Source organism: Petromyzon marinus, chromosome 42 (genome assembly GCF_048934315.1).
Source record: "Petromyzon marinus isolate PM22_M1 ecotype Great Lakes invasive population chromosome 42, UKy_Petmar_22M1.pri1.0, whole genome shotgun sequence".
Classification (NCBI taxonomy): Eukaryota; Metazoa; Chordata; class Hyperoartia; order Petromyzontiformes; family Petromyzontidae; genus Petromyzon; species Petromyzon marinus.
Genome location: NC_133708.1, coordinates 5087849 through 5100531, shown reverse-complemented (window position 1 = coordinate 5100531; position 12683 = coordinate 5087849). Strand labels below are relative to the sequence as shown.

General features: G+C 50.2%; 1 protein-coding gene across 1 annotated transcript in view; it reads left to right on the top strand.

Moving 5' to 3' along the window:
* Positions 1 to 10674, top strand: part of LOC116951189 (protein-arginine deiminase type-2-like) — a 49518-nt gene extending 38844 nt beyond the window's left edge. The window contains exons 15-16 of the mRNA XM_032969667.2: positions 6897 to 7022; positions 8021 to 10674. Of these exons, the coding sequence (XP_032825558.2) occupies positions 6897 to 7022; positions 8021 to 8260 (366 nt within the window). The 3' untranslated portion in view covers positions 8261 to 10674. The remainder of the gene's footprint in view (positions 1 to 6896; positions 7023 to 8020) is intronic.
* The last annotated feature ends 2009 nt before the right edge of the window (positions 10675 to 12683 follow it).

Genomic DNA, 12683 nt, shown 5'->3' with positions numbered 1-12683 from the left:
TAGGGGAGGCTATCTGACCCACCGCTGGCCCGGGGGGTCTTGACCGCTGGATACGCCGAGCCTTAGCCCTCAGAAGGGCTGGAAGGCTGGGTCCAGAGTCCTGGCTATCTTCAGCCCGGGCTTCGGTCTTCGTGTAGGGAGAGAACTCCCCGCGCTCTCTGTGCTCACCCTTCTTATACCCGTTTGTGGCCAGGTGTAACCAATCCCACATTCCCACGTGGAACTGTCTAATTGGTTCTTACCAAACTGTGGCTACGATGCACTTCACCTCGTCTGACCCCAACCGTTATGTACACAGAGGTAACGCTGCACTGCCCCTTTGATACCTAGTGGCAATGCAGGTTACCAAACAGTGAGTAGTTAACACCTCTACATCACCCCCTCCTTTGGAAGCTCCAGCCATCCCGGCTGCAACAATGTGAAACTCCGAAATTATCAACGATGGAAGAAATGTGAGTGTGCCTCACGAACAACAAGAACAAGAACAAAACCCCCATATAAATGCCCCCCTAACAACACAACGTATGTACAAGGCAATCGGTCGTGACACCGAACATACACACGACGCAATAGAGCAGGCGGCGAGTGTAGCAAAACCGATTAGGAACCGGGAACGTGTCAGCAAGCAAGAGAAGCATTATAAAAACCGGCGAGATTTAGCGCGCGTGTGTTTTGCGGGGCCATCGTAGGGGATGGTAGGCTTCGTCAGTGGCACAGGAGGAGCAGGAGGATGAACAAGAGTGTTAGGTGGGTCATGAGGTGGGTCTTGAGGCATCTCCACCGGGACACCTGACGACCCATCGTCCATCGAGGCCGAACGTGGCCTGCACGGAGCTGTCACTCCCGTGTCATCTGCAGGAGGAATGACACGCCTGTGCTGTGGGTTAGGCACCAACGGGGCAACATCTGGCTCGTCGGACGCGTCGCACACTCGGCCCCCGTGTTGTGTGTGTTGTGGAGGGACGCGCGGCGTGATGAAGGGTTTTAACCGAGAAGGGTGAACGAACCAGCGACGCCGTCCCAGCGAATTTTAATACATTGGGGACGCAGGACCTCAACCACCTCCACCGGAGCCCGCCATGGCCTGAGGAGTTTTGCCGATGTGGAGACCGGCACCTGGGGACAGTGAAGCCATGCCCTGTCTCCCGGTGCCCACCGATGCGTGGACGTCCAAGGATCATGCAGTCTCAAATTCGCTCGCTGGCGGGAAGCCGAATTTTCAATGGCAGCCTCCCGTGCCTCGGCCAACTTACGGAGGTTAAATCGCAAGTGGTCAACGAGCTTGCATTTCTGCAGTGGCTGTTCTATCTCCAGCTGAACATCGGCGGGAGGAAAGACATCCCTGCCGTCCATTAAAAAGAATGGGGAAAATCCCGTCACCGCGTGAGGTGCCATGCGGTATGCGGCGAGGACCCCCGGAACCTGCAAGTCCCAATCGAGGTGGGATTCATCGACCTGATGGCATAACATAGCGGTGAGAGTTCTATGCAAGCGCTCCACCATGCCGTCGGTTTGGGGATGGTAGGGCGAAGTGCGCACTTTCTTTGTGCCCAACAGGCGGCACACATCATTCAACAGGACTCCTGAAAAATGTCTTCCCTGATCGGTCAGCAACCGTTCTGGTGCGCCCTTGTCCAGGACATAGCCCTGAACAAAGGCGTCCACGACGATTTTATGTTGACACGAGTCAGCATCCCAATGCATCAGCAAGCCGCACTTCATAACAAATGAATTGAATTTCCCTTGACGCGGAGCCGCATTATTTGCGTGACGACGCAACCGCAACAATGACACGTTGTTGCTCTGGTGCCGACCCCATTCGGCCAAAGTCAGCCCAAGCAAGTCGTCACTGGCCGTTGGATCTGCATGATCTGACATCGGCGCTGAGGCGACGGGAAGCGCGGCGGACACCGTTAAGAGAGGCGCGACCTGCGCAGGCAGTGGCGGCTTACAACGGCCAGAGCCAAAAAAGCACGTACATTTTTGAGCCGGCGGGAGGCGAGACAACACATCGGCATTCGTGTGTTGTGCACCCTTACGGTAAGTAACATTGAAATCATAGTCCTGAAGGACTTCGAGCCACCGAGAAAGCTGGTCGGACGGTTGGTCAACCCACAGAGCGTACTGTAATGCCGAATGATCAGATCACACGGTAAAATGCTGACCATACAGGTACGGCCTGTATTCCTGAATGAAAAAGACAATGGCCAGCAGCTCACGTCGGGTAACACAGTATCTTTGTTCAGCAGGAGACAAGACTCTGCTACCATAGGCAACGACCCTTTCAATGCCATCAACCTTTTGGGACAGAACACCTCCAATCCCCGTATTGCTAGCGTCGGTGTCCAACACGAATGGTACGGAAAAATCGAGGTATGCAAGGGATGGTGCCGTTACGAGTGCATTCCGTAAGGAGTCGAATGCGGCCTGTTCTGCATGCCCCCAATGAAACATCACCCCTTTGGACGTAAGGGCATGAAGCGGTTTGGCAATCGTCGCGAAACCAGCAACAAAACGGCGGTAATATGACGCAAAACCAATAAAACTCGAACATCGCCCGCAGATGTAGGGGTCGGCCATTGGCGAACGCATTTGGTTTTTTCAGGGTCAGTAGAAATTCCCGAGCGGCTGACTATGTGGCCCAAATAGCGCACAGACTCACGCAAAAGGTGACACTTCTGCGGCTTGAATTTTAAGTTAGCGGCCCGCATTTTCAAGAAGACAGCACGCAATCGCTCAATGTGTTCGCCGAACGTGCGGCTAAAGACGATGACATCAAGATAAAGGAGACATGAGTCCCACTGGAGTCCAGCGAGGACCAGCTCCATGAGCCTCTGGAACGTCGCTTAGGCCGAGTGGAGACCCATGGGCAATCTATTAAACTCAAAAAGGCCCTGTGGTGTCCGAAAAGCAGTCTTAAGTTTTGACGCCTCGTCGAGGGGGAGTTGCTAAAACCCTGACAGAAGGTCCAAAGTGGAAAAATAGTGCGCCCCTGCCAGGGCATCCAATGACTCGTCCATACGAGGGAGAGGGTAGGCGTCAGCTACCGAGATTTTATTTAGGCGCCGAAAATCAACGCAAAAACGAAGACTGCCATTGTGATTTTTGACCAGCACTATTGGAGCACCCCAGGGACTAGTGGGAGAAATGATATCGGCCTCAAGCATGTCATCCACAGCTGATTTAACATGCTGCTTCTCCGCTGGGCTAAGTCGAAACGGGTTTTGTCGAATAGGGGCAGCGTCACCAGTATCAATGTGGTGACGCAGCAGCTTGGTGCAGCCAAAATCAAGTTTAGATTTACTGAATATATCAGAAAATTCTCGCAGAAGAGCGCGCAATTTAATTCGCTGCGAACCAATCAGAACACCTGTGTTTGCGCAGAGCGCGTCCAACCATTCCTCATCTGATTCGGAAGGAGGTGGAACCTGTGGCCTGTCAAGCATGTGTCCCACGACCCTGGTCCCCAGGGGCGCTGGGGTCGCGTGAGCGAGCACAGTTCCTTGCGGAATGACGGTTGTGGACAATCCGACATTCAACACCAGCAAGAACGGCTCCCTGTCGGCTGCTACGAGGGTCTGTGCAGCCACTAAATCCAACCCTTTAGCAGCTGTGTTCGAGGGTCCCAGCAAAACGCAATGTGCCGAGGCGTCCGGGGCTAGCGGTTTCTTTAGTCGCAAGGGCACAAGCATTTGTGTCCCTGGCGGAATACAGACTGTGCTGGCGACGAACGCCTGCACAGAGGCATTTGCCGTGCGCAGATGTGAGGGCATGGGCAAGAACGTCATCCGTCGACCCGACGGGAGTTCGATGCAGCCTTGATCTACAAGTATCTTAAAAGGCATTTTCGCGAGAAAGTCAGTGCCTAACAAACACGGCACGGCGAGGAAGGAAGAGACCAAAATGGGCCCCGCCAATTTAATGTCACCAAGCAAAATTTGCGCACGAATTTGCCCAATAATGCCCAGCGAACTTCCATTAGCAGCGAAACACGGCATAGAAACATGTTTCAAGGGGCGGCATCGTACGGGCAGTAAATTATAAATCAAATCCGAAATGTTCGTAGTCGACGCACCAGTATCAACCAACACACGGATTTCCACACCCTCGATCGATCCGACAACCACGGAGGAACCTGCCGTTGCCACTATTACCCTATGGGCCAACTCAGACCACTGCTCAGGTCTGAGTGGTCGCTGAGAATCGCTGGAACACCGCGCATCATACGCCGAATCGCGAGCATTTCTTATGGTGCGTTGCGGTGTGTATGGTGTGAATGAGGGCCGAGCGTGAGAGGCGTCGCGACTTGCCTGATTGTGCCGCGATGCCGTGGGCGTTCTGTAGTCCTGGCCTTGGGATCCGGAGGAGCGTCGTCGAGGCGCTCAGCACTCAGAGGAGATGTGACCTCGTCGGCCACAGTTGAAGCACGATACGTTGCTGCGTGGAGGAGGCCGTCCCCGCTGCTGGTCGTCGCGGTGACCTGTGTGGTCGGACGATCGCCGGCCCGTTGACCTGGTCGCCATGAAGGCCCGGTCGGGGGAGAATCCGTCGTCCCTGCTGGCAGGCTCCGATGTCGAAGCCGAGGCGGCGATGGTCGAATCCGTGTGGAGCAGTAGATGCGCGTGGATGCTCCGAGCGGCTCTTAGCGAGCGCATACTCTCATCGTCCACCGCTTGAATGACGATGCGCAGCTCGCGCGCCAGTTCCAGCAATTTCTGGAGGACGATAGCATCGATGGCTTCATCGTCCATGCGGGGGTAACCCGCTCTTGCCATCGCGAGTAGAGTGGTCTGGAATGCTAGTGGAGACTCATTAGGGTGGCGTCGCCTATCTAAAACCGGCTGTGAATGTCGGATGGAGGCCCGTAGACGTCGGACTTCCGTCGGAGGGCCGATTGTAGAGTCGCCCTTTGTTGCCTGGGGATGGTGAGGAGCGAGGCGAGAGTGTCGTCGTCCAGGGTGGCCGGTAGTGCTTGAAGCGCCTGTATGTCCGACCAGCCCACCATTTCTTGGTAGCTCAAGAAGCGACACCCAGTCGCCCCCTGTAGACACGAATTCACGAAAGAAGGGCAGGTGCTGTTGGAGGGCGGATGTCGTTTCTTCCTCAGCCTGCACAGTCTCGAGCCAGAAATCGGTGATCGCCTGGCCGATAGTGTCTACTGTACTCTGTCGGTACTGTGATGATGCGGCGTCGGCTGAGTAGCGTGAGTTAACAGCGTCGCGCGCTGATGACGCTGCGGGGTGTGATTGGCCTCCAGCATTCCCAGAATGCCCTTGGCTTCCGCTTCCGGTCGGACCACGTAATTCCTCGGCGGGAAAATCAAAATGTCCGTCTTGGCCGATGGCGGGAACATCCGCCGGCGGCTGATCCAATCCGCCCGCGACCTCCGAGTTGATCTCGTCAAGAATGGAGGCCGCAGCATGTAGAAGTTGGGCGAGACGGCTGTGTGCTGCCCGGAGTCCGTCCCCCATGGCAGGAGGAGCAACCGGCTGCTGAGCCGGTGGTTGGGCGGCTGGCAATGTGCCGGCATTTTCAGCGGAGTTGGCGGTTCCCGCAGGTGAGTCAGGGTTTTCTCCATTCTGACTTCGCACGTGGGCTGAACTTCTCGTTTCCATTTTCCAACCACTTCTGACTCCAGTTGTAGTGTTTATAATGGCGAATAAACTTATTATGAGGCACACTCTGTTTATTGTAATACTTCTCTTACACAGTCCTTAACACACAGAGGGGTATACGGTCCTCTCACCCGATACCCTAAGAAGGTACAGCCTCCGGACTTAGCTGGAACCTACACACAGGTCTCTTCCTAACCTAAGGAGGTATAGCCTCCTATATTGGCAGGACTTACTCACACGTCTACCGCTATCCTAGAGTCCTCCGGCTGGGACCTAGGGGAGGCTATCTGACCCACCACTGGCCCGTCAGATCTTGACCACTGGATCCGCCGAGCCTTAGCCCTCAGAAGGGCTGGAAGGCTGGGTCCAGGGTCCTGGCTATCTTCAGCCCGGTCTTCGTGTAGGGAGTGAACTCCCCGCGCTCTGCGTGGTCACCCTTCTTATACCCGTTTGTGGCCAAGTGTAACCAATCCCACATTCCCACGTGGAACTGTCTGATTGGTTCTTACCAAACTGTGGCTACGATCCACTTCACCTCATCTGACCCCAACCGTTATGTACACAGAGGTAACGCTGCACTGCCCCTTTGATACCTAGTGGCAATGCAGGTTACCAAACAGTGAGTAGTTAACACCTCTACACTATCATCACGAGTGATTGCCCTCCCAGCCGCTGTACAGATATACGATGATCCCTCGATTAACGATGTTAACTGGGTCCACGAAAACCATCGTTACTTGACATCATGAATCGAATATAGGAAATACACGTTAGAGGCTTAATTTGTTCCAAGACGACCAGAAGTTGATCTTTTTCACCCTAAAAACATAGGTTATAATATTTAAACACGCAATTTTAATAAATACACGTTATAGGAACATATTAGAGCATTAATATGAATAGAAAAAATGGATAAATAATGAAGAGCATAGAATTAAATGTCTTACCTTTGGCTAAGAAGATGGATAGCGGCTTAAGGGGTTGATGGAGAAGCTGAGGTTGGCTGAGTCCACTTGGGACTGCTCCGATTGGCCGAAATGGGCGGCCGCGTGATATCGTAAAACCGTATCGTTCATTGAAAATGTATCGTTAATAGAAATGGGACTCTATGGGAGGCGAAATTTTAATCGATGGAATCATATACCGAGGGACCACTGAACGTACGCAGCGGTGGAGACAGCGCAATTAACAGCTTGCTGGGGTTGGGGAGGCACCTGCCACACAGCCTTGAAGCGACGCGATCCCCGGCTCCCCATTTATCTGTCCTGTGTGTGGTGGCAGCGCTGCATTGACTGGAACCGCGACGTGCTCAAGAGGGAGCTGGGCCTGGAGGAGGTGGACATTATCGACCTCCCCGTGCTCTTCTTCCTCAACAAGAGCAAGGCCGAGGCCTACTTCCCCAACATGGTGCGTGTGGTCGCCCTCGTTGTCGTTGTTGCTGCTGCAATGTTGCGTGGCAAACCTCAGGTTCACGTCCCCTGCGACCGGTCGAGAATGCAAAACGCGACGAAAGCCGTGCGCTTGGCGAGCGATAACAGCCTCGCCACCACAGGTGCAAGTTAACACGTAGTAGTAGCAGAGCTTTCACGACCAATATTGTCCATAATAAGAGGTTTTTTTGGGTTAGATCACGTAAATATAAATGTGGTCAAACCCGCCACCACCCGACACGGCCAATATATCTTATATTTATATAGCGCTGTTATCCACAGCGCTTTACAAGGATTATGAGTGGTACAATTCGGGTAACGAAAAGTGATTTGGCGAATAGGGTTTGGGGTATGGGGAGGGCGGTTTGTTAGTACCGGAATTATGGGGTTGCCTAGGGATGGAGGGAAAGATGGGCCTGGGAGAAGAGGTGGGTCTTGAGGGAGGAGCGGAAACTAGAGAGGGAGGGTGCTTGCTTAATACTGGTAGGAACGAAGTTGTAAACTGAGTGTACCAGCCTGCAATAGATTAATGTGTCCGTCCGTCCCCTTTCAATACTTTAACGAAGTGAAATCTCGTGCTGTTGGGGTGTAAAAATAAAATTGCGCAAAATTCCAATGTTCCTACCAGCCCACCCTGCAGGGACCTGTTTAGTAAGTTTCGCTACGTAAACAAAACATGCCAATTCGTTAGGAGTTCAGCACACTGGTGTTTTGGAGAGTTAAACCCTCAACATTTACAATGAGTACGATGTTTCACAAATAATTACAATTAGCATCATAAGGGGACGGTCAGAATTGTCGAAACGTCGTATTCTGTATTGTGGAAAGGTGAACACGGGAAAGACGTTTCTAACAAACCGTTATAAACTGCGAGACACTCAGCCGATTAGTGCGGTTGGCGACATACGCTGCTAACAAAGTTAAACATACACACGTGAAAGAAAATTCACCTCTTGCACGTGTTACGACTCGCAGGTGAACATGGTGGTGCTGAACAAGGAGCTGGCCATCCCCAAGCCGTTTGGTCCGATCATCGACGAGCAGTGCGCCCTCGAAACCAGCGTGTGCTCGCTGCTCGAGCCCCTCGGCCTGCGCTGCTCCTACGTGGACGACCTCCTGTCGCACCACGTGAAGAAGGGCGAGGTCCACTGCGGCTCCAACACGCGCCGGGCGCACTTCGCCGCCACGCATTGGTGGGATGTGGGCCCCCTGTGAGGCCCCGGCCACCACGTGCCCACGGGGTCGGGACGGTGCCCGCGAGGGCCCCCGCCGTACTGACGGAGAGTTTTGCTGCGTACGTTTTCGCGTTTTTCTTGTGCTTCGTAGCCCTCTCTCGATGTCTGTGTTTTTTTTAATGGTTGCACCGCGCATTGTTGGGCACGATGTCTCCGACGTTTTCTGGGAGCTTCTTCAGTTTCACGAGAGCTCCCGAAGAAGCCGAACGTGTACGTGTGTTAGCCGACCATGCTAATCGGTGGTACAGGGGAAGGACAACAAACATGGTACAAGAACATGGTATGACCCGAAAACACATTGGAAAGAGGGAGATTTGCAAATTTTTGGACAGGTCCAAGCAGTCGATTAAAAGGTCCTCAGCTACTGTACGTGTACAGTGAAATCCTGATGAACATGCATTTTTAAATCTACAAAATAAACGGACATATGTTTGTTTCACTAATGAGCAGCTTACTGTGCTGTTTGGAACAATATTTGCCAGAAGCACGTGTTTAAGTGGGTGAGCGTCAACATGGTTTCGGGTGAATAAAATGAAGCTCATCTTTCACTTGCCCTCCTGTGCTCCATTTAGCCTGCTCATTACAATGTGTATGGATTGCCTCATATAGGCAAGAGGTCTCCATGAACACTGTGGGGTGGGTCCCTTCACCATCACCCAGCGACATGGTGCAAAAGCAATCGATGTATGTTGCCGTATTGGATTTTGAGGTAACGAACTCCAGTATTAAACAGCCTATAGGCAGAGCAACCAAGATGTAATTCTAATGTGGTGATGTAGACCTATTATTATTTACGTATAATCCACCATGAAAGCATGGGAAAAAATTGTAACATTTTTAAGTGATACTGTGTTGAGTTGCATTCATCAAAAAGTCACGTGACGTACGGTGAATTGGACCAGACGCATTGAGTGTAGAGTTGGGGGGGTGGTTGGAACGCTTTACACATTTTCTACGGCAAATGATGTCCGTGCAAAAATATATATTTCCGAACTCAAACTGTCTTTCCTCAGCTGTCCATTAAGTTTCAGTTTATTTTGCATGACCCTGTGAGTCAAGAAGCTCTCGAATCGTGTTTCATCAACAAAAAACAACACCACCACTTCCTCTGACATACGCAACAAGTGACGGTAAAAATAAACCAAATCTTAAAAATAACACATAAGCGAAGTAAAACAATAGATAGCAAATTATAATCGCAATATACAAATTATCTTCATTTTTTTTCAATTATGTATCTCTAAAAACACGATTTTTAATCTGTCATTAATTGTAATGTAGACTGAGCCTAAAACATGATGGCATTATATTAAGGAATAAACAACACAGTATCCATAAAAAAAACGTAGTGTAAACAACGCACAGAAAGTGGTCTCTTAAGGCAAATATTTATGCCTCATCTAACTAAGAAACACTGGCAGTTCCACAGATTAAGCAACCTCAGACAATTCATAAACACCCTAACAATACACAGTGTCAGTTTTAAGTTGATTACAGTGTTATCAAGTTGTACATACCTACGCATGTCTAGTTCAATGGTTTGTCAGATGCAGTCCCAACATAGTTATGCACAGCAAAGAGAAACGCAAAATCCCTCAAACACTTTTATTCAAACCAATATATTTACATAAAGTCACAAAAAGGGAGCTTGTTTACCCTCTGCAATAAAATCACATTTCAATATACCAATTATTGGGCTCTTAATAGCAATGCGTCATAGAAAACCCTGGTGAGGCTTTGTTCACCTCTATGTCTCTCTCTCCCCGTGGGTACGTGGATTTTTGTCCGGGTCCTAGGGTTTTTCCCTCCACATTTAGAATCAACATGCGCTTAAGGAGTATTTGGCTGCTATCAATTCCCACGTGACGATCAGACACTTTGTTGAGCTATCATTTGTGGCCAGGTCGCTTCTTAAAATAGCTACCACAGCTCAGTGGGGCCTTACCTGGTAAAATAAAAAAAATACATTGGTTTCTTTATCGTTTCCTCGAGTCTCATCAGGAGGTTGTGCCCTGTGTAAAAAAAACTTAGGTCTACAGTACCACCGAAGTCGATTGTCCATCAGTATGTCACTGTGCGTAGTTTATGGTGTCCGTACCGTGTGTGCTAATCCACGCATATGCATGCCCCCTCAGGGCCTGTGGCTTATAAGATTCGGCGAGAATGTCATGCGGCCACATGCGCGGTTATAGCGGAGGCGGTGGCTTTACTGTGCATGCTTCACAATGGTTTCTGTTTCCTAGTTACCTTCCCATGCTTCAGCATCGCTCTTGGCTAAGGGATATCAATGTTCTGTAATTCAAGATATTTCAGGTCTTGTGTAAATTGCAAAGTGAATAGTTGATGACATTTTCTTCGCAATAAAGTGTACTTTCTAACAATGCCCAAAACCCATTCAAGTTGATTACTGGTTTGCAACTTTCTGTATGTGCGATGAACTTATTTCGCACCGTATTTAGCCAATGGTGCTAATCGGAGGTGTGATTAGTGCAGAGGAATAATATGCTCTAATTCATGGATATACTGTTTTATTTGTCAGGTACAGCCCACTGAGCTATGATCTGTTCGTCAAAGGTGACCTGGCCGGGCCTGAATTACGTTTTGGTAGAAAGGCAGTTGCTCTTGATAACTGAGGGATAATTCGAAATTTTTCGGACCAAATATCACTACAAACTGCCACTATCAACACCAGAATCGGACCCAATGGAGTGCATTGGGAAATCACCTGCTTTTTCACACACACAGGGACGAATGCAATGCTTTTGGCTTTTCTTGAAGCACTCCTGTATCAACTTACAAAAAAAAATGTTTTACCAGGTAAGGCCCACTGAGCTGTATAGCTCTTTTTCAGACGTGACCTGGCTATTACAAATGACAGCTCAACGAAGTGGCTTATCACGTGGAAATTTATAGCAGCCAGAGAACCCAGGGAAAAAAATCCATGGGGAGATAGACACGCAAACTCCAAATATACAGCAGGCATCAGGGTCGGGATCGAACCCACGACCCCCTGTACACCAGGCGAGGTAGTTAACATCTCGCCACCGCAATGCCCTTGCTGTCAATTCCATAGCTACACATAAATGTTACTGAGGGGCCTTGCTGTGACTACTGCTGGTGCCCATAAGAATTTAAAGTTACGTGAGTGACTGTGATATTGACTTCCGTGGGCTGATGCCCAGGTCACTCTTGCAAATGAGGCTCTATCCTAGCGTCTTCAATCCTCACGTGGTTAAACAAAATAAACTTGAGACTTGCATTCTTAAATACAGGGAGGTTGCGATGCTGTGTTAAAGTACAAAATGGATACTGATGTCTCGTGATGGAACATCAATAGTAGAAGAATCAGGATATCATTTAGGGGAAGAGGCGCAAGAATGTGAATAATATAATTCAAATGTATAATGCGCATTCCATCCTAGGTTCCCAATGCGCAATGCATGAAAAGCAGGAAACAAAAATAAAGACAGGCCAACTGACCAAACTATAGAGGGTAGGCCACTTTAAAAAGAGATGGGTTTTCAAAGCAGACTTAAATGTCTACCGACTGCCTGATTTCAAGTGGCAAGGCGTTCCAAAGCTTGGGTGCAAAGCTAACAAAGCCGACTGACCACTAATTCCAACTGCAGCAGAAAATAACTTCAACTCGTAACGCGCCGCAGTTATTCACTCGCTCTTGAAGCGAGAGAACGTCTCGAGAAGAGCGAGCAGGAACCACAGACAAGTGGGAATGCAGCAGCAGCCAAGCAGTGAGCCGGCGCCAGCAAATGCCCAAGCTCTGGGATCCTCACTATATTGGGGAGTTGTAACTAGATTCGTGTTTAAGTAGGAGGAAACGAGCTCCGGGAGAAAACCCATATATGCACTAAACCAAAAACTAAAGTTGATTTATTTATTTTACCACTTAAGGCCCACTGAGCTGTCAGAAGCGACCTGGCTACCACAAATGATAGCTCAACGAAGTGGCTTTGTCACGTGAAAATGTAAAGCAGATAAATAGTTGATTATCGATAATCCGGCTGCTTCCAACATTATCCAGCTGTCCCGGGCCAATCCGACAAAACCGCTCCAAAGGCTGTGACCCAGTCCAGGTATCGCCACCGTGTGCATGTGTAGAGTAGTGAAATACGCGGTGCGCACAGTTAACCCAGGGCAACTGAGGGCAAACAGGTGCGCATGAGGTTTGCACGGGCAAACCGCCAGTTGTTAAGGGGCAACCAGGTGCAAACGGAGTCGACCGGTTGTGCACGCTGAGACCGGAGGTGTTGCCAGGGAGACAATGGTTGATTGATGGGCTGACAGGCGCTAGCCTGGCGACAGCTTAAAGAGACGCACGAGAGGTCTTGGATAATTAGCAGAGGAATTAAAATAAGGGAGTGTGCGTGAGCGGAGCGGGGGAGTTG